Source organism: Triplophysa rosa, linkage group LG23, assembly GCF_024868665.1.
Source record: "Triplophysa rosa linkage group LG23, Trosa_1v2, whole genome shotgun sequence".
Classification (NCBI taxonomy): domain Eukaryota; kingdom Metazoa; phylum Chordata; class Actinopteri; order Cypriniformes; family Nemacheilidae; genus Triplophysa; species Triplophysa rosa.
Genome location: NC_079912.1, coordinates 4,874,410 through 4,902,110, shown reverse-complemented (window position 1 = coordinate 4,902,110; position 27,701 = coordinate 4,874,410). Strand labels below are relative to the sequence as shown.

General features: G+C 39.7%; 1 protein-coding gene across 2 annotated transcripts; it reads left to right on the top strand.

Annotated features, from left to right (window-relative positions):
• The first annotated feature begins 816 nt into the window (after nt 1-816).
• On the top strand, nt 817-27,599 carry LOC130546795 (NACHT, LRR and PYD domains-containing protein 3-like). Of its 2 annotated transcripts, XM_057322241.1 has the most exons (12): nt 861-883; nt 1,283-1,342; nt 1,470-1,583; nt 3,226-3,342; nt 5,887-5,988; nt 7,733-9,535; nt 9,745-9,918; nt 11,870-12,043; nt 14,236-14,409; nt 22,753-22,926; nt 24,979-25,152; nt 25,327-27,599. In XM_057322241.1, exons 2-12 carry the CDS (start codon nt 1,302-1,304, stop codon nt 25,520-25,522), a joined length of 3,243 nt encoding a protein of 1,080 aa, XP_057178224.1. In that variant the 5' UTR covers nt 861-883; nt 1,283-1,301; the 3' UTR covers nt 25,523-27,599. The 2 variants fall into 2 exon arrangements, with proteins under 2 accessions (XP_057178225.1, XP_057178224.1); XM_057322242.1 differs by lacking the exon at nt 11,870-12,043 and having other exon boundaries at nt 817-1,342.
• The last annotated feature ends 102 nt before the right edge of the window (nt 27,600-27,701 follow it).

Sequence of the window (27,701 nt, the reverse complement as noted above, 5' to 3'; positions counted from 1 at the left end):
CTAAATATAACTAAAAACGCAGTTATGAGCAACAGGCTGTGTAATAAGGGAGATTTTTTATTTTTGTTTTCATTTAGATTATGACCATTTGACTAATAGCAGTGTCTCAGTTTCCCTCTGATTTTAGGGGTAAATTATGGTTAGGGTTGGGGTTTGGTGTGGGTTTAGGTTTTATTTCTAAAAATGCTGTCCTTAGGTCAACAAAATATGTTGTCCTGATGACATCAACCACTTGGCAAAATCAGGTCGAGTGTCTGCCAACAAACATAAACAAAAAGCATGCTTCAGAACAGTTTGAGAAGGTGCTTAAAAGTTTTGAGCAATGTATTATTACTATGAATTAGACTGCTGTCTTGAACCCTGCAATAAACACTTACTCAATCTTTCTCAACCAAGTACAGATTTGAATAGACATCAATAAATGTTTAATTTAAGCAATATTCTGTATTACTTTTTACCATTTAATTAGATTTTATGAAATGAAGGTGGAAAAAAGAAAATCTGCAAAACATATCCGCCAAAAAAAATCGGCCTCATATATCTGCAATCGGCTGGCCTGATTTCTAAAAATCGGCATCGAAAAACCCATATCGGTCGACCTATAAAACTATAGTTCTACGTCAACTATGTGCATAACGTCTTTCAGAGAATGTAGGCTAAGTGGTGTTTTTGTATAGGCACAGCTGTAATTCATGTAAAATTTCACCTAACTCGCCAAATGAACCTTGGAAAAACGCGGGCCAACTTTAGAGGTTCTCGTTTTTTCTGCATGACCCTACTGAGACTCCGTGGTTCCTGTACACCTGTGGCTGTCTGATGATCGCTGACGTTCAAAAAGTGAAAGTGAAAGTTCATTGTGTTTTCTTTCCGTAATTTTAAACAGGTGGGGTCGATTCTTTAACATACTGTTCACAGTTTTAATGTCTTTAACAGAAACGTTTATGAAAGCAAATTCGTGTATTTACATGTATTTAGTTAATGTAAAAGCTGGAGGATTTTGAGAACGTGAATCTAGTTAGGCTAGATTGTGATGACGGTGAATGTCCAGGTGAACGAGGCGCTTTTTACTTGTTAATAGTTTATCCAAAGAACAGAACAATTCCTCCGTATTTTTTTTTTTTTTTTGAAAAACAAATGTTGTCTTGGTTGTTTCGTGTTTGTAGTTGAAAACGGCATTTGTGTTAATTGCGTTATGAATGTTGTGTGATTGTTGACGCAGTTGTTTCATGAGTGTCTGAATGTCATTTTCATTCAGTGTCAGTTGTTAAATCAGATTGATCAGATTCCTTTGCAGCTCCATAATGGAAGAAACAAAGACATACGATTTCTCCCCAGGATGCAGGTACTATCTGTAAACACTTATTAAATAACCTTACTATTATGAAAAGGGTATTTATTTTCTTGATTATCTATATTATTTAAAAACTAAAATAGAAAGTCTCCTTAAATTAATCTGTTCTGTGTTATAGTTCAGTTAAGAGGAAGACACCAGATTCAGAATGCAGCCGTGTGTCTATGAAAAGTAACCAGTCAATGGGCCTGCCAACAACATTTAAGAGTGAAGATACACAGCCTGATCTCAGGTATGTAAAATAGTCTGTAAAACATTTAAGTTATAATGTGGGGTGAACTTTTAATGATTGAGTTGTGCTTCAGAAAGAGTTGTGCTTTAGGTATTTTCCACTCACTGTCAGAAGATGGTCTGCTGTGTTTTTGTGCAAAGATATGTCGATACGTTTTTGTTAAAATACTGGACAAAAAGCATTATGGTGGCATGAAAATTTGTTCATCATATGTTTTTAAGTTGGGTGTGTATGTCACCAAATCCAACCTTATGATGCATTCGCATCAGTGTTATTTTTTCTACTTGACTCTCAATGGGTGACTGCATGCGTTAACAAACTGAATTTTGGGTCTGTCGGCGTCGCGTCACTTGCGTTGCTCGCAGCAGAAGTTGAAAAGAGGCTTGTTCGACTTGATGCAGCGCCGAAGATCCGACAGGCGATTACATCAAAGTACCGCGAGAGCGATTCGAAAAACGATAAAAAGTTTGCTTTCGAATCGCTCTCGCGGTACTTTGATGTCATCCGCCTGTCGGATCTTGCGGCGCCGCATCAAGTCGAACAAGCCTAATGTCTCAACTTTTCAAACGCCAATGCAGGCGTCAGCCAATCAGATCACCTTATGTGATCTAGTGCAGGCGCTATCCAATTGCGTTCATGCAAGAATGGAGAACAGTGTGATTGGCTGTTGTCACTATGACGATTGCGTCAGGGACACGCTTCAGACACGCCCTCTGTCAAGCATTGAGGCTGACGCCCCGTGATAACGCAGGGTAATAGTAGCGTAATCACTGTCGCGTTGCCTAGAGATTTTGAAACATGTCAGTCACTCTAGTGACTTTTGCTTGGCCTGAAAATTTGTTCACACACAGAGGGTTTAACACAGTATAACAACTAAGCCTCCAAGTGTAGAATGATAAGAAATTAAAACAATGTAAATTCTATCAATAGATAAACGAATATCAAACAAAAAAGGGCAGGTCACCAGTACAAAAGAACCTTCTCTCTTAATTATGTTTGGGTAATAATGTAATAACCCTGATAGCACACATACATCTGGTTTACGTCTATTTGACGTCTGCATTTACATCTGCAAGACATCTACAATACATAGTTTGCTCATCTGCAATACGTCTCGGAGATGTCTGCTGTCAGACGTCATATAGACATCTAGAAGATGTCTGTAAGATGTTTATGATTTAGAATGGATGTACAACAGCTCTTTCTAAGATGTTTAGCAGATGTTTTTAAGCAGCAGATCTCCAGATCTTTAGCAGACGTATTACAGACGTTCAGACGTCTCCGAGACGTATTGCAGATGAGCAAACTATGTATTGCAGATGTCTTACAGATGTAAATGCAGACGTCAAATAGACGTAAACCAGATGGATTGTGCTATCTGGGAAGCATAAAGAGAATTTTATACAGAACAAGCTGCGCAATGTTGGTCTGGCAGCTGCCTAATTCGGCACCCTAAAACACAGTGAGATACTGTACATCTAGGACATTTAATCTGTTCACACACTGACACTGTCACGTTTATTAAAACCAGTCAGTTTGGATGTTAACATTGTGTAAATGTGACTTTTAATAGTAAATGAGTGTTATTTGTTGAATACAGTAATTCACTACATGAGCAACTGTAATCTGTTCTGTGTTATAGTTTAGTTGACCAAAGGAGATCAGATCCAGAGTCCAGCTGTTTGTCTATGAAGAGAGACCAGTCAATGGGCCTGCCAACAACATTTAAGAGCGAAGATACATGGCAGGCTCTTCTCAGGTACAACATTATGAAAATGTGACCTTTCCTATCAGAGCATGCTACACAAGTCCTGGTACAAGATCTAGTCCTGTCCAGTCTGGACTACTGTAATGCTCTCCTGGCTGGACTTCCAGTGGTTCTCTGCTCTGGCCCGTGAGATCCATTTCCTGCTGAGTTTAACCCAAACCCTGATAAAACAAACCTGAAAAAGCTCATTAACATCTTTAGAAATAAACATGTTCAACTTAATGCAGGGCTGTGCAGATTGCTTGGCGTATCGCATTCACGTACTGTAAGAGCAATACAAAAGCATACGGAGCAGTGGGCACTTAAAATGCTCTTGCGGTACTTTAATGTCATACGCCGGTAGATCTGCGCAGCCCCACATTAAAAATGCACCTATTCCTTAAGACGTTGATTTAGCTCATTCAGGTGTGTTTTATCAGAGTTGGGGCTAAACTTGGCAGGAAAATGGATTTTGCGGGCCAGAGTTGAGAACCACTGCTATAGTCGCTTGCATCAAATTCAAAACTCTGCTGTTGGCCTACAAAACTACCACTGGTTTTGCACTCCCATACCTACACTCGCTAATACAGACATATGTACCCTCCTGATCCTTGCGCTCTGCGAATGTCATGTGGTGCAGAATCTTTAGCCATCTTTAAGAATCGGCTAAACACATATCTTTCGTCAACACCTGACTCAATAACGCAGACACCTATTTCTATTTCTCCCACTTTTTTCTATCCTTACACAAAAGAAAGATTTACTTGTAGCTTCGTAATTGAGATCAGTTTTATTGCACGTATGCATTGTTACCCTTGTGTTTTACTAATTGCGTCTATTGTTTGCCTCATTTGTAAGTCGCTTTGGATAAAAGCGTCTGCTAAATGACTAATTGTGGGTATTAGTCTTGTATGATTGTCTGGGTGCATGCATTAAAGTACCATGTATGATGTCTGCTTGACTGGCACATTATTGAACCAATGAGATAAGAGAAAACGATGAGTCATCAGGAACCTCGTTTGATTGGTCACAAGAAGGTAGCCCCGCCTCCCCACTCACGCTTGCAAACCGAAATGAGTGAGGCAATATGGCGTTATGTAAGCGCAGCTACAAGCGAGACGGAACCGTACACATCGGTTTATTGCAAGAAACAGTTTTCGCCTGCGTAGGCAAGACGTTTGCAACAGATTTATTTTACATACACAAAGACAGGTTCTGCGCGATGAATCAGTTTTACAGTTCATAACACCATTGTTTTTGCACGCACACCTCTGTTTACAGACTCGCAATGTTTTTGGCCGTATTTCAGTGCAAATAACGTGTCAAAAGTGTAAGCGTGGAAAAAAAGGAGGTCAGAAGAATACAGATCAAAATTATTTGACGTAATATGAAGTTGCCGTTTCACAAAACATGAATTACGCTTACGAAAAATGATACAATGCTGCAAAACTTGTTTTCTTTCACTTGCAGCTTGATTTACACCTTAACAAAACTTTTTGGCGAATGCAAATTTATTTTATGCTTGCAATGTCATGTACGCTTTTACAAAATGTTATCCTGCGCATGCAGATCTTTTAGGTATGATTTTACCTTCATACTATGACTGTTTCGATATCAGCACAGTGAGGCATACTGAGAACAGAGTTGTTTAATTTCCTCCTATAGAGCTATATTTGGAGCTGTATTAGCTGTATTTCTCAGCTGTTCAGGTGAATATTGTTTCTGTTGCATCCAAGTACTGTTAATTTCTTCATGTTTCCTTAAATTAACGTGGCTTATATCACTGTAATGTTTTGAGTTGTGCAGCTGGCTCGTTGAATCAGCGGTACACAGCGAGTTCGCCAGTATGCACATCGCATCAGAACGACTGGCAAACAGATGACTCATTTGAACCGATTCATTTAAACAGAATATAAGAGATCAGTGAATCATTTAAAAGTCAGTGAACCACAAGAGAAAGCAGGATGTGAATGAGCTTTGCTCACGTATTAAGACTGGTTCATTCCTTTAGCTATTTTGTGCTGAAAAGTTTGTTGAAAATGATAAAAAGCTTAGGCTATAGTTGATTTTCTGTTTGGTTGAATAAATGTAATATTTAAAAAAATTGTAACTTAATTATTGTCATTTTTATCTAAATTTTTAAACTTTTATCTGTCGTTTGTAAAGTGTTAAAGCCACTTAAACGTACGGTAGGCCTACACATGCGTGTGTGTACAAAATCGGGATGGCACCACCTCCACCTCATTTTGAGACAGGAAAAACCCTGGATTACTGAAAGTATGTGATTTAAAAATGTTAGTTAATGTTATGTGGCTCTAAAAAAACAATTTGGCGCCTGTTTTTTCCCTATAGGAGCCAGTGGCTCCTTAACTGATTTTTTTGTCTGGAGCCCTTGACATAATTATATTGTATTGTCTTTGCCTGGACTTTACATGCAATTAATCTGCATCCAACACTAATACATAGAGTAGAATGTGCATTAAAGCATAATAATTGATAATTCTACAAGATAACGACAAGAGTTTTCAGTTACTGATTATCTATATGATGTTGAAGGTCGGACGTAAGTCCCAGAAGAGACATAAAAGAACCTGTCTGTAAGAGGCTTATGCAGTCTATGAATCAAGACTTCAATGAAGACACGGATTCTGCTATTAGGTAAACTAATCGATTTTCTTTTGTTTGTTTTGGATGTTACAGTGGGCAATAACATGATCCTAAAAACGCATTTAAAAAAAATTCTAAACATTAAACATTCTAAACATTTTATCAACCTAATAATTAGGACTGCACAATTTGAAAAAAAAAAACATCTAATTGCGATTTTGCAATAGATATTGTGATTGCGATTAGATTTGCGATTTAATTTTGTAAGGTACATTAACTGTGTTCTTATCGGTTATTTTTGATATTCTTCATAATAATACGGGAACAAAAATAAAGAATTAAGAAATTAATAACACTGCTTTATTTTCTGTAATGTAAAATAATCTTTAGCTTGGACTTACAGTATTTAAATAAGTAGGTTCATTATTGCTGCAACTTCAATAAATAAGCTAAAATATTTAAATGGGTGACTAAATGTACTGGAAAGATTTCTATGCGTGTTTATTTTGTGTAAATAAACAGAAGTTTCCTTCAGCACTCTCAAGGAGTTCCACAGGCCAACCTGCCGTTACATCACAATATTTATGCTAACAGATATATCTAAACTACTTCATTACTTGGGTATATCAGGCTAGGTTGGTTAGGATGTAGTTTATCTCCATAGAAGGACAAAGAGTTCAAAACATTTTTTAGAATCGGCTCCCCAGGACATACAGTATGATTCTATAGATTATCATGTATGGCAGCAACCAGTCCGGAAATACATCGACAGCACATATCAAGGATGCAGTGTTTTGCCTTTCTTACTCAGGCTGAGGCAATGTTCCCAAACATAATGATAAAAGGTCTCTCCAGTCACAAGTTTGACCAATTCTGCTAAGATTTAATAATAAGAACTATTTAAGAATTCTTCTGATGGAACTTTTAGTGAGTCAAAGAAGGGGTCTCTGCCAGTTTTACACATTCCAGCATAGACGCCTGTCTGGCTATATTTATCACATATAACAACCTGAGACAGAACATACATCCTAAGAATTCTTAGAAACTTAAGTCATGACTAATAATAATGCTGCATTTCTACTACTTCTACTGTAACTTAAAGGGATAGTTCACCCAAAAATGGACTTAAGGGTAAATGATGACAGAATTTTCATTTTTGGGTGGAGTATCCCTTTAATATCGTAATCGTGAAAGGTTAAATGCTGATTGACATTTAATCATATTCAAATTGAATCACTCTTTATTAAAATATAAATGCTGAGTACTAATTGATCAAAACCACACAAAAGGATATTTGAAGTGAGGTGGAGCCATGGCATCCGTTTCTTCAGCACGGTGCAGCAAAGCGCAAGTATGAAAAACATTCAGAAACACTGACCACACCAGGCTGTGCGTAGGCTCTTCTGAATTAAGAATAGCAAACATGCATCCTAGACAAATAAGAAACTGTTAGCGCGAAAAAAATAGCAAAATAACATTAATTTAGCAATAATAACATTATGTATAAAATTATTTCTCCAGGACCTAAAGCAGAAACGATTGGGGAGAACGGATGTGTGCTCAATCATTGTCCCAAAGAGGCCGGTCATACTTTTGCTCTGGAACAGACTTGCTGCATATTTATCATATTGCAGCCTTTTGGATTTGCTAATCACAACATTTCAAAAAACGATTTGATTTCTATTAATCAGGCAGCCCTACTAATAATGTCTTTAGTGTCTTAAGATGCAACAAAAAAAAACAATTTTGCTTTATACATTTCCTTCTGTAATTGTGTGGTTTTTTACATTTACAGCTACACAGTTATCAATGCATTTAGATCAAATCTGCAGATGAAGTGCCAGTGTTTGTATGAGAGAGTATCGAGGCAGGAAAACCCAATACTGCTGAATGAGATCTACACAGAGCTCTACATCACAGAGAGTGAAAGTGGAGAGATCAGTAATGAACACGAGGTGAGACAGATTGAGACACAATCCAGGAGAACCAAAACAAGGGACACACCAATCAAATGCAGTGACATCTTTAAACCTTTACCCGCACAAGACAAACCCATCAGATGTGTGCTGACTAAAGGAGTCGCTGGCATTGGAAAAACAGTCTCTGTGCAGAAGTTCATTCTGGACTGGGCTGAAGGGAAAGCGAATCAGGATGTCCACCTCATATTTCCACTTCCTTTCAGAGAACTGAATCTGATGAAGGACAATATACTCAGTCTTTCAGATCTTCTGCATGTTTTCTTTTCAGAAACAAAAGAAATCGAAATATTTAGTGATGAATATAAAGTGTTGTTCATCTTTGATGGTCTGGATGAGTGTCAACTACATCTAAACTTCCACAACAATCAGATTTTGTCTGATGTAAATGAATCGGCTTCAGTGGACGTGATGCTGACAAACCTCATGGCGGGGAATCTGCTTCCCTCTGCTCTCATCTGGATCACCTCCAGACCAGCAGCAGCCGATCTCATCCCGTCTGAGTGTGTTGATCGAGTCACAGAGGTACGAGGCTTCACTGACAAACAGAAGGAGGAATACTTCAGCAAGAGAATCAGTGATGAGAGTCTGGCCAACAGAATCATCTCACACCTCAAGTCATCCAGGAGCCTCTACATCATGTGTCACATCCCAGTGTTCTGCTGGATTTCAGCCACTGTTCTAGAGAGAATGTCGAGTGAACCAGAGAGTGAAAAGATCCCTGAGACTCTCACTGAAATGTACACACACTTCCTGATCATTCAGACCAACATCAAACATCAGAAGGACTATGAGAAGAATGATGAAGACATGATCTTCAAACTGGGCAAACTGGCTTTTGAGCAGCTTGTGAAAGGCAATGTGATCTTCTATGATGAAGACCTGAGAGAGTGTGGCATTGATGTAGCAGAAGCATCAGTGTACTCAGGATTGTGCACTCAGATCTTCAGAGAGGAGTTTGGCTTGTATCAGGGGAAAGTTTACTCCTTTGTTCATCTCAGCATTCAGGAACATCTAGCTGCTCTATATGCTCACATGTCCTTCACAAACAACAACACAAATGTGTTTGATCCAACTACCTTAAGAAATGAAGGAGAGCTGTCAAATTCTGGCCTTTATCAGAGCATTGGAGATACGTTTTCAATATCTGATCTGCATCAAAGAGCTGTAAATAAAACTCTACAGAGTAAAAATGGACGTTTTGACCTTTTTCTTTGTTTTCTTCTGGGCTTGTCACTAGAGTCTAATCAGAAACTTCTACAAGGTTTGATGACACGGGGAGCAAGAATCTACAAAAGCAATGAGAAAACAGTCGGATACATCAAACAAAAGATCAGTGAGAATCCCTCACCAGAGAAATTCATCAATCTGTTTCACTGTCTGAATGAACTGGATGATCATTCCCTAGTGGAGGAAATCCAACATGATCTGAGATCAAGAAAATTAAATGAAGTCAAACTCTCATCATCTCAGTGGTCAGCTGTACTTTTCGTGTTGTTGACATCAGAGCAGACGCTGAATGAATTTTATTTGAATGAATTTGTTAGTGGAGAAAATGTAGCGGAAACGCTGTTCGTGCTTCAGAAGCTGCTGCCTGTGATTTGTGAATCCACATCAGTTCAGTAAGTGCGAACATTCACTTCACTCTTAAAACATTATTCATGAAGAAAAGCCCTAAATTTGCAGTGGTGCAGATGTCTTGCCGAGTTTAGTGTTCAGGGTTTTGATGTGTTTTCTATGTGGATGTATTCAAACACCTAGAATTAAAGCATAAAAGCATAATGCTCATGTTGTTTCAAACTCGCATGACTGCTCTACATTTTTTCTGCAGGCTTTGTTCTTGTAATATCACAGATGAAGGTTGTGCTGCTCTGACTTCAGCTCTGAGATCAAACCCGTCACACCTGAGAGAGCTGAATCTGTCCAAGAATAATGTAGGAGATTCGGGAGTGAAGCTGATATCTACTGTACTGGCGAATCCTCACTGTAAACTGGAGAAACTGATGTAAGATTGTTTCTATTATAAAAACTCGACAGAGAGTTTCACAGCTCATTCAAGCATTTAAGCACCTTTGAATGCAACCAGCAAGTTGCAGTTGATCTGAATGATCTTACTGGAGTTTTGTATATATAGTGCATCCGGAAAGTGTTCACAGCGCTTCACTTTTTCCACATTTTGTTATGCTACAGCCTTATTCCAAAATGGATTAAATTCATTATTTTCCTCAAAATTCTACAAACAATACCCCATAATGACAACGTGAAAGAAGTTTGTTTGAAATCTTTGCAAATTTATTAAAAACAAAAAACGAAAAAAGCACATGTACATCAGTATTCACAGCCTTTGCCATGACACTCAAAATTGAGCACAGGTGCATCCTGTTTCCACTGATCTTCCTTGAGATGTTTCTACAACTTGATTGGAGTCCACCTGTGGTAAATTCAGTTGATTGGACATGATTTGGAAAGGCACACACCTGTCTATATAAGGTCCCAGTTAACATTGCATGTCAGAGCACAAACCAAGCCATGAAGTCCAAGGAATTGTCTGTAGACCTCCGAGACAGGATTGTATCGAGGCACAGATCTGGGGAAGGGTACAGAAAAATTTCTGTAGCATTGAAGGTCCCAATGAGCACAGTGGCCTCCATCATCTGTAAATGGTAGAGCGATCGGGGGAGAAGGGTCTTAATCAGGGAAGTGACCAAGAACCCGATGGTCACTCTGACAGAGCTCCAGCATGTCTCTGTGGAAAGAGGAGAACCTTCCAGAAGAACAACCATCTCTGCAGCACTCCACCAATCAGGCCTGTATGGCAGAGTGGCCAGACGGAAGCCACTCCTCAGTAAAAGGCACATGACAGCCCGCCTGGAGTTTGCCAAAAGGCACCTGAAGGACTCTCAGACCATGAGAAAAAAAATTCTCTGGTCTGATGAAACAAAGATTGAACTCATGTCTGGAGGAAACCAGGCACCGCTCATCACCTGGCCAATACTATCCCTACAGTGAAGCATGGTGGTGGCAGCATCATGCTGTGGGGATGTTTTTCAGCGGCAGGAACTGGGAGACTAGTCAGGATCGAGGGAAAGATGAATGCAGCAATGTACAGAGACATCCTCGATGAAAACCTGCTACAGAGTGCTCTGGACCTCAGACTGGGGCGAAGGTTCATCTTCCAACAGGACAATGACCCTAAGCACACAGCCAAGATAACAAAGGAGTGGCTACAGGACAACTCTGTGAATGTCCTTGAGTGGCCCAGCCAGAGCCCAGACTTGAACCCGATTGAACATCTCTGGAGAGATCTGAAAATGGCTGTGCACCGACGGTCCCCATCCAACCTGATGGAGCTTGAGAGGTCCTGCAAAGAAGAATGGGAGAAACTGCCCAAAAATAGGTGTGACAAGCTTGTAGCATCATACTCAAAAAGACTTGAGGCTGTAATTGGTGCCAAAGGTGCTTCAACAAAGTATTGAGCAAAGGCTGTGAATACTTATGTACATGTGCTTTTTCATTTTTTATTTTTAATAAATTTGCAAAGATTTCAAACAAACTTCTTTCACGTTGTCATTGAGGTATTGTTTGTACAAAATGTGGAAAAAGTGAAGCGCTGTGAATACTTTCCGGATGCACTGTATTTCAGTATGAAGGGCTGAACCATGAAGATGATTAAATCTAATGAGATGATCTTGAATTCTATAGTGAATGACACGGAGTTAGTGAAAAGATCTGAGTGCTGGAGTTTCTGATGTAATGTCTTATTTACTCTTTGTATTTTTGTTAAATCAGTCCAAACACTACTACTACTACAATAGTCCGGTGTAGATGTAACAAATGCAATAATACGTTTCTCACTGTCAGTATAGGACAGAATATTCTACCTCAGCATCAAGTTGTTTCTAAAATAGTAAAATGCTGTTTAACAAGTGTAAAGAGTGTATTATTGTTCTCTGCAGGATAAGAAAATGTAATATTACAGATAAAGGTTGTGCTGATCTGACTTCGTCTCTGAGATTAAACCCCTCACACCTGACACAACTAAGTCTGTCTAATAATAATGTAGGAGATTCTGGACTGAAGTTGATTTCAGGTGTACTGGAGAATCCTCACTGTAAACTTGAGAAACTTTGGTAAGAGATCATCTCTCTGATTGTCACGCGATATGGTTCTAAAAGTGTTTGGGATCATAGTCAGCATTTATACTGGCTTTGTATGAATCATATTTAATCTCAGTACATGTTTGACTGCTGAATTCAAAACTGATTTCAGTTTAATATCACTTTTTGATACTGGTTAAATCTACTACCTGCTCTGATTTTATACTTATGTGACCTGCCTGTAAAAACCGATCTCAGATTTTTTGTAATTTACTGTTTTTTTATATAAAATAATCCTACCTCAACTGCTGGTGGATCGCCAGGGACTGTAAGGGAATTTCACAGCTCCACTGTAATGAATGAAATCTAACTGGGCTTTCTCACTGAATACAATGCGACAAAGCAATGCTGTCGCATAAAAAAATGTTGAGGAACTCTGCTTTCAAGCCAAAAGCTAAATTAATTCCTGCTTTAGCTGTTACACACCTTTAAGATAGGTGGTGCTGATTGACAATGAGTTTCACAATTGACCTTGTGCGTGTACAGTTGATATTTTGCATGAGTGGCAACCTTCCGATCGCTCTCGTGAAGCCAACACAGAAGTGACTTAAACTTAAATTCATTGACTGGCCGCCAGAGACAGGCTCCAAAAAAAAGCAGAATCTCATTGAGCCCAACTTTACAGCAGAACAAAACATGTTTACAGCCTTGTACAAAAAATGATTTTGGTCAATAGCTAATTTTACCCTTCATTGACAACTGTGAAGAGGGTGAATTTTTTTTAACTCACCAGTTTAACTTACATTAAGCCTTAAAATTCTGCAAATTAGGCGCGTGGCCACTTGAGTGACAAGTGGTTTCAGCAATCGGGTGCCTTAGCTCTAACCACATCCTGCCTCTTTGCCTATTTTCGATTATCCGGGAGTGACGCGCTGCTAAGATGACGACGGCCGGCTCCGCCCACTTTAAGCTTCAAAACAGCTTCTCAGAAACCTACGGGTGACGTCACGGACACTACGTCCATATTTTATACAGTCTATGCTTTTGCTGTAGAGAAATTAACAAATCTCATAGAACCACATCATACTCATCATAAAACTCATCATATGCATTTACCTGTGTGATATTTCACTGCTGAGTTTTATTTTAGGCTTAGGAAAACATGACCAAACACTCTACTAAAATGTTCATATTTATTATTATACAGACAAGTATCTAAAATTGCAGGGCATTTAAGAATTTAAACTTTATGAAAAAATGTATTATAAAAAAATGAATGTTAATACATAAAATACTGCCTTATTTTTTTAAGTACTTCTTTGAATTACTTAAGTACTTAATTCATTTGGCTTTACAAATAATTTCGATTTACTGTTTTAAATATTAATCAGTGGTGAGTTGCATTAACAAAAAAAAGTTTAACGTACTATAACAAATACTGGTTAGAAAGTCTTAAGCAGCATTGTATTGGTCCCATTCGCTTTGCTGTGCAAGGGACTTTAAAACAACCCTATAGACCGTTTCATCTGACGTGCGCGTGCCTGACCCCCAGTTAACTTCTGGTATGTGTTTGGCTAGTGTCTAATAAAAAACTATTTCTATTTTAATTTATGCTAATTTTAATTTGTATAATTATTTTACAGTATAATAATTGTATTAAAATTGTTGAATTTTGTTGTATGTTAATTTTATTAAATAAATAATTTGTTGAATGGGTCCTCTATTTGGTCGCATTCAAACAAACCATATGGTACATTGTTATCTAGCGGTTGAGCTTGGTATCGGAGTCTAAATTCAAAATATTGGAGAGTCAAGTTTAGCCTTAGTAAACCTTAGTAAAGGTTCTTCTCGGTTTCTTTTGATTGTTATCAGAAATAATCTAGGCCCTCTATTGGTTGTGAATGTATACCGGAAGTTCAGTTGGGGTCAAAAAAGTGCGCAAGTGCATAACGTTTGTTTATGTTGTCAAGATGAAACCATCTATACGACCATCAAGTTGAAGTTGATCTGGAGGATCTTGCTGGAATTTATTCAAAATTGATTATGCTTAACAGGTTTAATAGTAAGTCCAATACAGTTAAAAGTCAATTTTAATTGCACAGGTGCACACACACACATCCAATTAAATCTAATTATTACTGAACAACATACAAAAAGGAAATGCTTCTTTATCAGATGAATATGTTGTGAAGTGAGAAAGTAAAGTGTGTCATTGTTCCCTATAGGTTGTATGATTGTGATATCACAGCTGAAGGTTGTGTTGCTCTGACTTCAGCTCTGAGATCAAATCCCTTAAACCTTAAGGAACTGTATCTGTCGTGGAATAATCTAGGAGATTCAGGAGTGAAGCTGATCTCTGCTGAACTAGAGAATCCTCACTGTAAAATTGAGATCCTGAGGTAAGAAAATATGACGTTATGTGTAAGGGCTGTACAGCCAGAAAGTTGTTATTGGAGAATACACCTTAACAGAGTATTGAGGACAAAGCAGTGTTTAATGATTTGTGAGTATACAGTTGAAGTCAAAAGTTTACACCACCCTTTCAGAATCTAGAATATGCTGAAAATTTTGGGAAAATAAGAAAATTTTGAAAATTAAAGTTTATTTTTAATGAAGTCCTTCCCTGAGCAAGTTATTTCAAGTTGAGTCAAAAGTTTACATCCCCCTGATTCTTAATACTATGATTTAATGACAGATTTATGTCATTAAATGACTGATGTTGAGATTCATCTTTTTACACTGAGGACAACTATAACAATAGATAGAAACATTCAGTGATGCTCATGAAGTCAACACGATTCATTTAAAGTCTGGTGCGTAAACCTCTGAAAATGTTTTTTGGTGTAAAATGTTTATATTTAATTTTGCAATTTGTAACTGCTGACTGTATGACATAGCCTAAGTATCACTGTGCCACTGTTGTTGTTTCTTGGCCTACACATATGACACATGCTACACATATGGGGTTTTAAGCACTACTCTTCACGTCGTGCCTAACAACGCCCCTTAGCTGTTATAAAACGCACTGTAAACCACTGCTTCTTGGGGCTTATTGCTTTATTAAGGTACTATCACTTTAAGACCTAATGCAGATGCATATCCACTGTTTACATTCACTTAAAGGCATAGTTTACCCCAAAACTCGAATTTGCTGTTTATTTACTCACCCCCAGGACATACTGGTCACCCCCAGGTCACGTATGTGACATTTTTTTCTTGAGTAGAACAATAGGCCTTTTTCACACTTCCGGGTTTTTGAATTCCGCATCGTTCGACGCAGGATAAACGATGTTCCGGTTACAACAGTATCCAAGTCTAAAAAGAGTGTATGGATTAAATGCCTTTGTATGAATAATGTAAACGAGCTTAATACCTTTATTACCGCCTGTTAAAAGTTAAAGGGGTCATATGGTGGAAATACGTGTTTTTCTGTGTCTTTGGTGTGTTATAAGTTGCCCATGCATGTATTAGCTCCAAGTTGTTATGACTGCACCAGACAGCCAGCTGCTCAGTCTCCTGTCTGTACGCAGACTCATCACTATCCTGGATGAGGCCCATGAGTGTGGTGTCGTCTGCGAACTTCAGAAGTCTGACAGAAGGGTCCTGGGCAGTGCAATCATTTGTGTACAGGGAGAAGAGCAGTGGGGAGAGAACGCACCCCTGGGGGGCGCCAGTGCTGATTGTGCGGGTGCTGGATGTGAGTTTCCCCATTCTCACTAACTGCTGCCTGTCTGTCAGAAAGCTGATGATCCACTGACAGATAGCTGGGTTAACTTTGTCTGGAGCAGTGATGGAATGATGGTGTTGAAAGCAGAGCTGAAGTCCACAAACAGGATCCTCACATAGGTCCCTGGTCTATCCAGATGTTTCAGGACAAAATGCAGCCCCACGTTAACTGCATCCTCAACAGACCTGTTTGCTCTGTAGGCAAACTGCAGGGGGTCCAGTAAGGGTTCTGTGATGTCCTTCAGATAAGCCAGTACCAGTCTCTCGAATGACTTCATGACCACAGATGTGAGAGCGACGGGTCTGTAGTCATTCAGTCCTGTGATTTTGGGTTTCTTTGGGATGGGGATTATGGTGGAGCGCTTGAAACAGGAAGGAACTGTGCACAGCTCCAGTGATCTGTTGAAGATCTGTGAGAAGATGAAGGCCAGTTGAATAGCACAGCTTTTAAGACAGGCTGGGGAGATACCATCTGGGCCTGGTGCTTTTCTTGTCTTTTGTTTCCTAAAGACTCGGCACACATCCTCTTCACTGATCTGAAGTGCAGGAGGTGGGGTGACTGAAGGTGATAGGTGTTGTGTAGAGAGAATGTCAGAGTTGGTGTGAGGTGTAAAGTTAGCATTTTCAAATCTGCAGTAAAAGTCATTCAGATCATTGACCAGGTGTTGATTGCCTGCAAAATTGGGGGATGGTGGCTTGTAGTTGGTGATGTCTTTAAGGCCTTTCCACACAGACGCAGGGTCGTTGGCTGAAAACCGGTTTTCCAACTTTTTAGAGTAGTTTCTCTTAGCCACTTTGATCTCCTTTGTCAATGTGTTCCTAGCCTGCTTGTACAAGACTTTGTCCCCTTTTCTGTAGGCATCCTCCTTGGCTTGGCAAATCTGTCTGAGTTTTGCTGAGAACCATGGTTTATCATTGTTGTATTTTAAGGAAGTCCTGGTAGGAATGCACAAATCCTCACAGAAACTGATGTATGATGTTACAGTCTCTGTGAGCTCATCCAGATCGCTGGTAGCAGCTTCAAAAACATTCCAATCGGTGCACTCGAAACAGGCTTGTAAGGCCCGCTCTGTTTCATTGGTCCATCTTTTAACAGTCCTTACCATAGGTTTGGCAGCTTTTAGTTTCTGCCTGTAGGCTGGGATAAGGTGAACCAGGCAGTGATCAGACAGTCCTAAAGCTGCTCTAGGGACAGAGCGATATGCATTCTTTATTGTGGTGTAGCAATGGTCCAAAATATTTTTGTCTCTGGTAGGGCATGTGATTTGTTGTCTGTATTTTGGCAGCTCGAGTGTAAGTTTTGCCTGATTAAAGTCACCAAGAATAATAATAACAGAGTCCGGATGTTGTTGCTCAGTGTCCGTGATGTGATCGGCGAGCTGTTGTAACGCCACGCTCACGTGCGCTTGCGGTGGAATGTAAACACACACGAGAATGAACGAGGAAATCTCTCGCGGCGAGTAAAAGGGTTTCCAGTTAATGAAGAGTGCTTCTAGGTCGAGACAGCACATCTTCTTCATCACTGTTGTATCTGTACACCACTTCTCATTGATGTAGAAACATACCCCACCACCTGGGGTATGTGGAAAATACATGCACGGTATGTGGAAAATACAGCATTTTTGAACCTTAAATCCTGTATACTCATTACATTACATCTAAAACAAACCATAATATTTGTTTTAGACGTGTCATATGACCCCTTTAAAATCTTAATTTAAAAACACCCCGCAGCTAAGAGGGGGCTCTATTACTGCTGTTTTTGTCATAATTTAAGGTTTGTACTGTTTACGGGACAGCAACCTGAGGCAGGTACTTGCTGATTTTAACTACTGAACTGCATATAATAAATCCAGTGATGATGTTCCCTGTCTAATTTTATTCTTTATGTCTGTCTGGTTTGGTCCATTATATCGATAAAATAAACTAACGTTACAGTAAAGGCAGCTCGTTGTGCTGGAAAAACATCACCCAATCCTTCCCGTCATCACACTTTCTGTTTCAGAAAATTACAAAAAATGTCTTCTGTTGTCTGTTAATCTCACTGACATTATCAAAAAATGTTAATAATGTAAAATATATTAGGCGTTTTACTTGCAGGTGCATTGGATCATTGGCATGCATTATGTAATCGTGTTTTATTAGGTCTGCTCTGTGTTACTGTGATAGGGGAGTGAATAATTGTTTATGTAAACCGTAAACGGAAGACAATGATTATTCAGGAACATAAAAATCTTATGTGCAGTATTGAAAGCGACCCATTAAAAGATTGGAGAAGGACAATACAGCTGTTTATGGTAAGCATTTTATAATCAGGTCTAATTTATTAACATTAGTTAGAGCGCAATGTAATACGTATTCTTAACCTTGGTTCATTTTAAAGTTCAACATTTATTACGTTTTCACGATTTAAGTTTTAACATTTTACATTTGGTATGACGAATGAACAAAGAATCGTATTTTAATTACAATAAAAAAGAAACTTGTATCTTGAATCTTATTTACTAACAAATATTAACGAGTTACACACTATGTTAACAGTGTACCGGTATTTTAAAGTAATTTCTTATAATACAGTGACGCGATCACGCAAGCTAAGGTGTATAAACTCAAAAAACTTAAATCAATATTAGCAGTCTGAGTGCACAAAACAGTTAAATGCACAGATATTAATTTTCATATTTAATATATATTAAAGTCGCAAAAAGGTCTGTGTCAAAAAAAAGTACTGCCCCCCCAGGTCCTCTTCACAGCTTCATTGAAAAGTTAGATGTGCTGCTATCATCACTTCCGGAGGATGGCGGCCCTAATGTAGTCTTTGGGGACTTCAGCATTCACCTGGAGAAACCCTATGCTTCTGACTTACACACCCTCACCGTTTCGTTTGACCTCATGTGCCTCTCCACAGCTGGAACTCACAGATCAGGAAACCAGCTTGATCTCATCTACACCCGTAACTTCACCACAGATAACATTAAAGTCACACCTCTTCACATTTCTGACCACTTCTTCATAACTTTCAACATGCTTCTTCCTACATGCACTACACCACCACCAGTTTATTTTAGACGGAACCTTCGCTCTCTCTCCCCTAGCACCCTCTCTGCTAAAGTGACATCCTCTCTTCCCTCCAACTTTGCATCTCTAGATGCTGACACTGCCACTGACACCTTATGCTCAAGACTTGCATTCTGTCTAGATAACCTTTGTCCTCTGTGTTCTCCAGAGCTCCAGCTCGCGCCACCCCCTCCTGCCCTTGGATATCTGACATCCTATGTGAACCACAGAGTACACTCAGGGCTGCAGAAAGGAAATGGCGCAAGACCAAGAATCCCGCTGACCTAAGGGACTACCAGTCACTACTCTTCTCTTTTTCTGCTAGTGTTACCACAGCTAAAACGCACCTAACACTCGGCAGCTTTTCAAGACATTTAACTCTCTTCTTTGCGCCCCTCCTCCCCCACCTACTTCATCTTTAACTGCTGAGGACTTTTCACTAAAAAACATCATCCATCAGCAAACAATTTTGAGCACCTCAGACCTCAGTTCACACTACCCTCACTTCAAACATTGAACTCTCCTACTTCGCCCCACTGACTGACACTGAAATCACCAGACTTCTCTCCAGCCACCCCACCACCTGTCCCCTTGACCCAATCCCCTCCCATCTCCTTCAGGCCATTTCCAGCACACTCACACCAGGCCTCACACACATCATCAACACCTCCCTGCTCACCGGCACCTTTCCAGGTACATTCAAAGAGAAAAGTTTTCAACCAGGTGTCTTCCTTCCTATTACAGAATAAACTACTTGACGACAAGCCGCCTGGCTTCAAAACAAACCACCCCACTGAGACTGCACTGCTTTCGGTCACAGAAGCACTGCGGCTAGCCAAGGCGGGATCTAAATCCTCTGTCCTGATTCTGCTAGACTTATCTGCAGCGTTCGACACTGTCAATCACCAGATACTGCTAGAAACCCTGTCATCACTATTAATCTCAAGCACCCCTCTCCGCTGGTTCAAATCCTACCTCTCCAGCAGATCCTTCAGTGTGTCATGGAGGGGCTTACTGTCCACTGCTCACCACATAATTACTGGGGTCCCTCAGGGATCGGTGCTTGGACCACTCCTTTTCTCCATCTACACTACATCCTTGGGACCCATCATAGGGGCACACGGCTTCTCCTATCATTATGCTCCTATTATGCTGACGACACCCAGCTTTACATTTACATTACATTTCACGATATCACTGTAGCAGATCGCATTAAAGCCTGCCTAGAAGACATCTCGGCTTGGATGAAAGATCATCACCTCCAGCTGAACCCTGCCAAAACAGAACTACTTGTATTTCCGGGACACCCCACGGTGCAACACGATCTCACCATCCAACTTGGCAATACCACAATCACTCATTCCAAAACAGCCAGGAACCTCATATTTGATGAACAGCTGTCCTTCAATGATCACATTGCAAAGACAACGCGGTCATGCCGATTTGCCTTATTTAAACATTAGAAAGGTTAGACCCTATCTCACTGAGCATGCGGCACAACTACTTGTCCAGGCCCTTGTAATCTCAAGGTTGGACTATTGCAATGCTCTCCTTGCTTGTCTTCCTGCAAAGGTTATCAAACCACTCCAGCTGGTTCAGAACGCAGCAGCACGCCTCGTCTTCCAACAGCCCAAAAGGGCTCATGTGACACCCCTTTTCATCTCTCTCCACTGGCTACCGGTTGAAGCCCATATCAGATTCAAGTCAATAAGACTACGTTCACACTGCCACCAAAATCAGATTTTTTTGCTCATATGCGACCCAGATCTGTTTACTGCATTACAGTGTGAACAGGACAAACCACATGGAATCCGATCTTTTTTTAATCTGATCTGAGCTAAATCGACTTGCGTCATAATTCTGCTCTAATTTAAAGCTTCACGCGCTATTCTGTTGATGGAAGTGCACTTTACAGCTCGGTTGCCAAACATTAAGCATCAGATTATAAACATCAGATTATAAACATAAGCCCTTGCATTGTCTACCGCACGTGAGCCGCACGATGCGATGCAACAAATGACTATAGAATCCGTTATAATAAGAAATTTTGCGACTGGATACGGCGCGATGCAATATGTCAAACGCATTAACTATTGTCTTTTATCGCTTTGCATCCAACACTCAGTGTTGACACGGTGGTAAAACATAAACTATAGGTGTGTTCTACTCCATGCTGGGACGTGCACCGGCATGTGCACAGCCTGAGAGAGGACTGCTCCGGGAATGCTCTAAAATAGCAGTGCGAGAACAATCCGCTCGGCACCGCATAAAGTCAAACACACCTGCTGACTTGACCCTTGCTTAATTCTGTATGAAAGCGTGCTGCCTGTTACGTGTTATTGTTGTTTTGCGCATGTGATTCAGTTTGGAACCATCACCAGTTCACACTGGAATCTGATATTGGCCACATTTTAAAAATAGTGTGAACAGCTGAACAAAAAATCAGATCTGAGCAAAAAAATCGGAATTGAGCATTAAGGCTTGCAGTGTGAACGTAGTCTAATGCTTGCCTACAGGACTATCACTGGATCTGCACCGACATACTTTCACACCCTCCTACACTCCTACACCCCATCAAAGCAAACTTGTATTGCCGTCTCAAAAGGGCAGTAAATCGCATTCCCGCTCATTCTCCTTCACAACTCCTTCCTGGTGGAACATTCTTCCCAACTGAGTCCGGTCAACCACATCTCTCACAACATTCAAAAAACTACTTAAAACCTATCTCTTCTGCGAATACTTGGCTCCGCCTTGGCCCTCCAAATCCTTGCTTTCACCCTGGCTCTCCTTCTTTCTGTCTCCATCTTGGGCTCCTCCTCCACCGGCTGAGTCTCTGTCAGTCGTCCCCAGGGTGTCGTCTGCCAGCACTCCACCATGGCTCCTCCTGGCTCCTCCTGGCTGGTTTCTGGGTCTCCACCTGGCTCCTCCTGCTCAAGGCTTCACCCTGGACTTCCCTGTTCTGCCTCCTCCCGGCCTACCGTCCACCTCTGTTCCCCCTCCTTCTATGGCGTGAGGATGCACCTTGCCGGTGGGGGACGGGGGTTTGGGGTGTTGGAGTACTGTCACAATCCCCCTTTCACCTGCTGTCACTACTGGATTTCATTTCCCAGCATCCTGCTCTGCCCGTCACCTGCACCCAATCATTATCACCACATCTGCCTGTCATACCTGCCGGTAGAGGTGCTACTTCAGTGAACGGTACAGTGCTTCGTATTACAGGTAAGGAACAAACAACTGAGTTGGAGGACAGGTTGGTATGGACGGGTGTGCACATAGAATGAAGCACTGTAGCACGATTAACCATCTCTCTCTAAAAGCAAAATCCATATTTTGCAGGTTGCACACACAGACTAGTGTCAAACAGCCTTTCATTTTTTAGAATCCAGTAACTCCGCATGGGTTGTTTATGCAACCAAACTTCATGTCTGTTACGTTTTAGCTATCAAGCATTATATCAAACTTTTTCCTGTTGTTATTGATAAAGGTTTACTGTCAATTAAACGTCAATGATATTTTACTACCCAACCATATAACCAGTCAGAATCATGTATACCAGAGAGTTGTGTAAAAATATGAAATAATGGGCAAGAATCTATTTTAAGTGTTTACTGTTATTCTGGTATTAAGAATTAGGTGTTGGATCTGTTCACATGGGGTGATCCTCAATAACATGATACTGCACTTCTGACTCTTACATCACATCACGTACATCAGTTTATATTAAACGCACTCAACACCGTCAGGACATTCACAAATCAAAATGATGCTGAATTCATTCATTTCAAACTCTCTCTTTAATCATGGCGAGTTCTCGGTGACAAAGTGGTCCAGATCAGACATCAGACCCCTTTGGCAGTGATCTTTACTTTTGATTTATAATTATCTTTATTAATGACCTCATTGTTGATTTTATGTTTACTGTGAACTGGGAGTGAAGATTGTGTCATTTTTCTCTACAGGTTGAGTTATTGTCATATCACAGCTGTAGGTTGTGCTGATCTGACTTCAGCACTGAGATTAAACCCCTCACACCTAAGAGAAATGAATCTGACTGGAAATACTGTTGGAGATTCAGGAGTGAAGCTGATCTCTACTCTACTGGCAAATCCTCACTGTAAACTGGAGATGCTGTGGTAAGATCTTTTTAGTAACATCTCTCAGGGTGAAACTGATTTCAGTTTATAATAACTTTTTTGTTTCTGGCTAAATCCACTTCCTGACTGAGCTGTTTAACACAAAAGCTAGTTATTTACACTGATAGATCAAGATACTGTAAAAATGTTGCTTACCTCTGCACAGAGAGTGGCCCTGACATGCGATGCATGGACCTCTAGAGCAGGGGTTGCAACCCACTCAGTGCATTACACAAACAAAAAACAATCTTTCAATGCAGTTGTTTATTCGTTTATAAGTGTGTGACAAACCTTATTCCCCACGCTACCCACATTTATCTTTAAAGAATACCCCAGGTGGCGCAAAGCAAGTTGTATTTTCATTTTTAATTGATTTTTCTTTGTAAAGCAAGACATTCAGACACAAAATAAATAGAAAGAATACAAAAAACAATGTTAGGTATTCAGGTTTCAGCCAAGTGTTTTATAATCATCTTTGGCCCAGAATTTTTATGTCAGTGCATTCCCTACTGCTTAACTATTAAAGGGTTGATTGAACGGGATTTCATGTTTTGCTTATATAATATTTGTGCATGTATAAGATGCCCAAAAAGTCACAAAACTCAAAGTTTTGCACAAAATGATTTACTCTAACTAAAAGAAGACGTCTGAACCAGATCTGCCTAAAACGCCTCAATCAATCACCCCCCCCCACCCACACACTTTTTGACGTCAGTTAGTGGTAATGTTTGCATGACACCGCCCAAATGTACACGCAAATAAGAAGGCGTAGCTTCAGTTATTACAGCTGCAATGTCACAGTGGTAATGCATAAGACAAAATAAAACATACCTCTGTAAAGTGTCCTTCTGGTCGATCCGTTGGTTTCATTCCATACTAGGTTTGAAGGCAAAACCGATGCTGGTTTTACTCTTAATGCACTTACTGTATGTACTTGTATTTAAACTATTTATTATAATCGGGACAACACGAATCAGCTCAGAGTGGGTGGTGAGGCGAACTGACGATCGTTCCAGCATGAGAGTTGCGCGCTCCGGACTTTCACACACTGTCTGGGCTCCGCTGCGCTTGCATGTGTGTTTTTGATCAGCTCGTTTCATTATTTAACCTGACACAGCTGTTATTAGTGTACTGTTTTTTCAACTGTAATGACGCGAAACGTCTCTGAGTGAGAGGGCAGATGAACCGACAAGGCTCTCACTAAATCCTTGGTGTTTCGAGTCAGATCCGTGGGCATGGCTTGTTGGTTTTGACTAAATCCTTGGTGTTTCAAGTCTTACGAAACCTTTACCCTAACCCACACCCTAACCCTAACCGTACTCTAACCATCTAAACTACCTATGATTGTTAAAATTGCCAAAAAACACGGTTGCGTGGTGACGTCAGACTCGAAACACCAAGGATTTAGTGAGAGCCGAACTGACAATCAGCCTCGTCCTGGAAGTTTGCGATTATGGTAAGGGGTATAACATTTCCGCCACACGATTGAGGTATTCAGCCAATCACAACGCACTGCTCAACAGGCCAATCAGACAAACTGCGCTTTCCGGAGCGATGAGTTTTGTAGAAATCAACGCATTTTAGAAAGGCAGGGCATAGAGGGGCTACAATAATGTAAGGTATGTGAAAAATGAGTTTTTCCTTCTTAAAACATATAAACACATTGTATTGCACTAAAACACAAGTTAATAATGTTTAATGTTAATGATGACATATGACTCCTGTAATAAGAAATAAGTCTGTATTTGTATTTATTACTGTATTTGTATTTATTATAACATGTTTTTATTCATGCTCTTAGTTAATACTTTAAACTTTAAATGGATGTTATTGTCCAAGTGTCTTATTCAAGTCAGAATGTGAGTTTAAAACATTTCACATTTCATGGAGGTTATCTATTAAGTGTTAATTTATCTATTTATGTGTACGATCACGATCACATCTAATATACGATAAATGTGTATTTTTTATTTATTTACATTGATTCATTCAGCTGGTGCATTTTGACAAACAACCTAGAATTGATTTAGGTACTGTCCTTGTTCTCTACAGGTTGAGTTATTGTAACATCACAGATGAAGGTTGTGCTGATCTGACTTCAGCTCTGAGATTAAACTCCTCACACCTGAGAGAAATGAATCTGACTGGAAATAATGTAGGAGATTCTGGAGTGAAGCTGATCTCTGTTGTACTGGAGAATCCTCACTGTAAACTCAAGATACTGAAGTAAGATCATTTCTCTGGTTGTAATTTAGCTCTTAGTTAAATTAGTTCTAAATTATTTAAAGCTACAACATTAAGGTACGAGAAAAGGGCATGATATAACAATGATAATGTGAAGGACAGAACTGACGTGTGTGTTGTAAGCAAAGAGTGAAGAGTGTGTCATTACTTCTACAGGTTGGCTCATTGTAATATCACAGATGAAGGTTGTGTTGCTCTGACTTCAGCTCTGAGATCAAACCCCTCACACCTGGAAGAAATAGATCTGTCTGGAAACAAAATAGGAGGTTCGGGAGTAAAGTTGCTCTCTAATCTAAAGGATGATCCACATTTTAAACTGAAGACCCTACAGTACGCAATAATAAGAAAATAATTTAGATTTCATCCAGCATTCAGTCTCTGTAGGTTTATCTAAAAGTTATGTCATAGCTTATATGTGTGTGGTATACATTATGAACGCTCTTACAGTTTCTTCCACTCTAAAGGTTCGTTCACATCGCCAGCGACTCTACCGCTGCGTGCCAGTCTCTTGCTATGAGGTCGTTCCTAGAAGGCGCTCCTAGCTTTGGTTTGCTCTAGAAACAATGCAATAACAGACGAGAGATGGAGCACTGCTGATCGTCACATATTGACGTTTGGTCAGCACACCCTTTGGCATAGCTTTTCGACAAGTGGGGTATTCCGTTGCTTTAGGTTGTTCAATAGACTTCCAGTCTCTTCATTCCATTAAAAATATAATTTGTTTCATACATATTTATATTTTCAAAGATATTTGGAGCACCTAACCCCACCCCCGCCCTAAACCTAACCAATTTTCAACCATATAAAACACACAAATAAAAGTACAGTAAGAGGTATTTATTGCACAAACAGACAAAAAACTGTTTTGAACCAAAGCTGTACGATAACTTTATATGGAGAACTTCGTATGCGTGAATGTACGCAGTCAGCTCTCATTCAAACAGACCAGAACATAAGCATGATCTCAGTTGGTCACAAGAGCCAATACCGTTTCATGTTAAAGCATACGTAATGACGCAATCGGTCATGAGACACACGAGAGCCGAAGCTTTCTTCTTGGTGCCAGATTTTGAACGACTCTGTTCACTGGACCTGAGATGTACGGCACTACGGTACACTGCTTGTATCTTGGGTTCTATATTATACAAAAGGTCGAAAAACGACCCCGAAAGGGTACCCTGCACCTTGAAAAGCGATGCCGAGGGAGACTGCCCGATCGTCAATATGTGACAAGTCGGGAGTGAGAATGTGTTGGTGTAACTGGGGCGTAAGGCCACATCCACACAAAGCCAGAGTTTTCCCTATCTGATCTTTTTAATTCAGTAAACACGGCGTCGTCTCAAGAAATATCTGCGTATACATGAAACCGACTCAAAACAACGTAGTATACATGCCAAATATGAAGAAATGCCTTTTCTATCTGTAAGTCATTTAATCTGTGTTAACACCATCCAACACATTGCTGTGTTGAAATGAAGTAAAAGATAGCTGCACCTAAATGTAAATAAATGATGCAGCTTTTAAACAGTCTGTATTTTAACAGCTTTCAGGTGTCAGTCTGATCTTCTTCTAAAAGAGATAAGAAGATATGAAGAAATTAAGATAGTGAAGGGGTGTTCAATTCAGTCGTTCCATTAAAGTCCAAAGTGAACTGCCAAGAGGACTACCATCGCAACGTGAAGTGAATCTCAAAGGAGTTGTAATTTAAAATTTTGTCCACACTGGATGCCGAGTGTAGACACTGTGTTAGCCATGATACTGCTTATTTAGACTCATTGTACCTCCAGAAGCTATTTAAATTATAGTTTCTGAACAAAAACTTTGGACTGAATGAAAGAAAAATTTGAGTTTTAAAGCCTTTATTGATTTCTAGTAATACTTTTGTGCACGTTTCATGTTAATACAAATATTAACAGTAATAGAAATATTCAGAAATTTACATTTTATTTATTCTATTTATTAATGTGTCCTGAGTTCTAACATACATGGCTTCTTACTTAATGAGAGCACAATTTACAATGCTACTTGAAGTGCATGCTTTAAAAATAAAAATGATCGTATGATAACTGCCCTGTATTTGTTTGGTATCAGATCTAAGCAAAATTTTGCAGCATCGCATGCCCCTATTCTGAAACGGGTTTATAGGACCCCCCACTGTGTGTGTTCTTGAGGGGTCTGCAGGGGGTTTGGTGAGATTGTTTTTTTTAAAGTGACAGTGCTAAATTAAACTAGAATTTCATAGTAAGTTGTGAACATGCGTATAATATTTGTTTACTGTGGTTTTTTTATTGACAGTGATAAATTAAATAGAACTTAATAGTGAATTGTGATCATGCATATAATATTTGTGTTTACTGTAATATTTTTCTGCAAAACATTGTATGGTAATATAAGATGTTTACTAAATAAATTTGGAGTTTAATTCATTATATTTCCGTCTCCTTTGCGGTTCCTGTTCCGTTAGTTTAGTTCTCGTCCCTTTCCAAAATGGTAGACTTGACATATCACAGCTTCAATGTTATAATGACTAC

Bases quoted from the DNA above. Each gene is read 5' to 3' on its own strand.
- LOC130546795 (XM_057322241.1), top strand. From the start codon at position 1,302: ATGGAAGAAACAAAGACATACGATTTCTCCCCAGGATGCAG. The intron at 1,584-3,225 runs GTATGTAAAATA...TCTGTGTTATAG, and splicing joins GATACACAGCCTGATCTCAG to TTTAGTTGACCAAAGGAGAT. The intron at 12,044-14,235 runs GTAAGAGATCAT...TGTTCCCTATAG, and splicing joins TGTAAACTTGAGAAACTTTG to GTTGTATGATTGTGATATCA.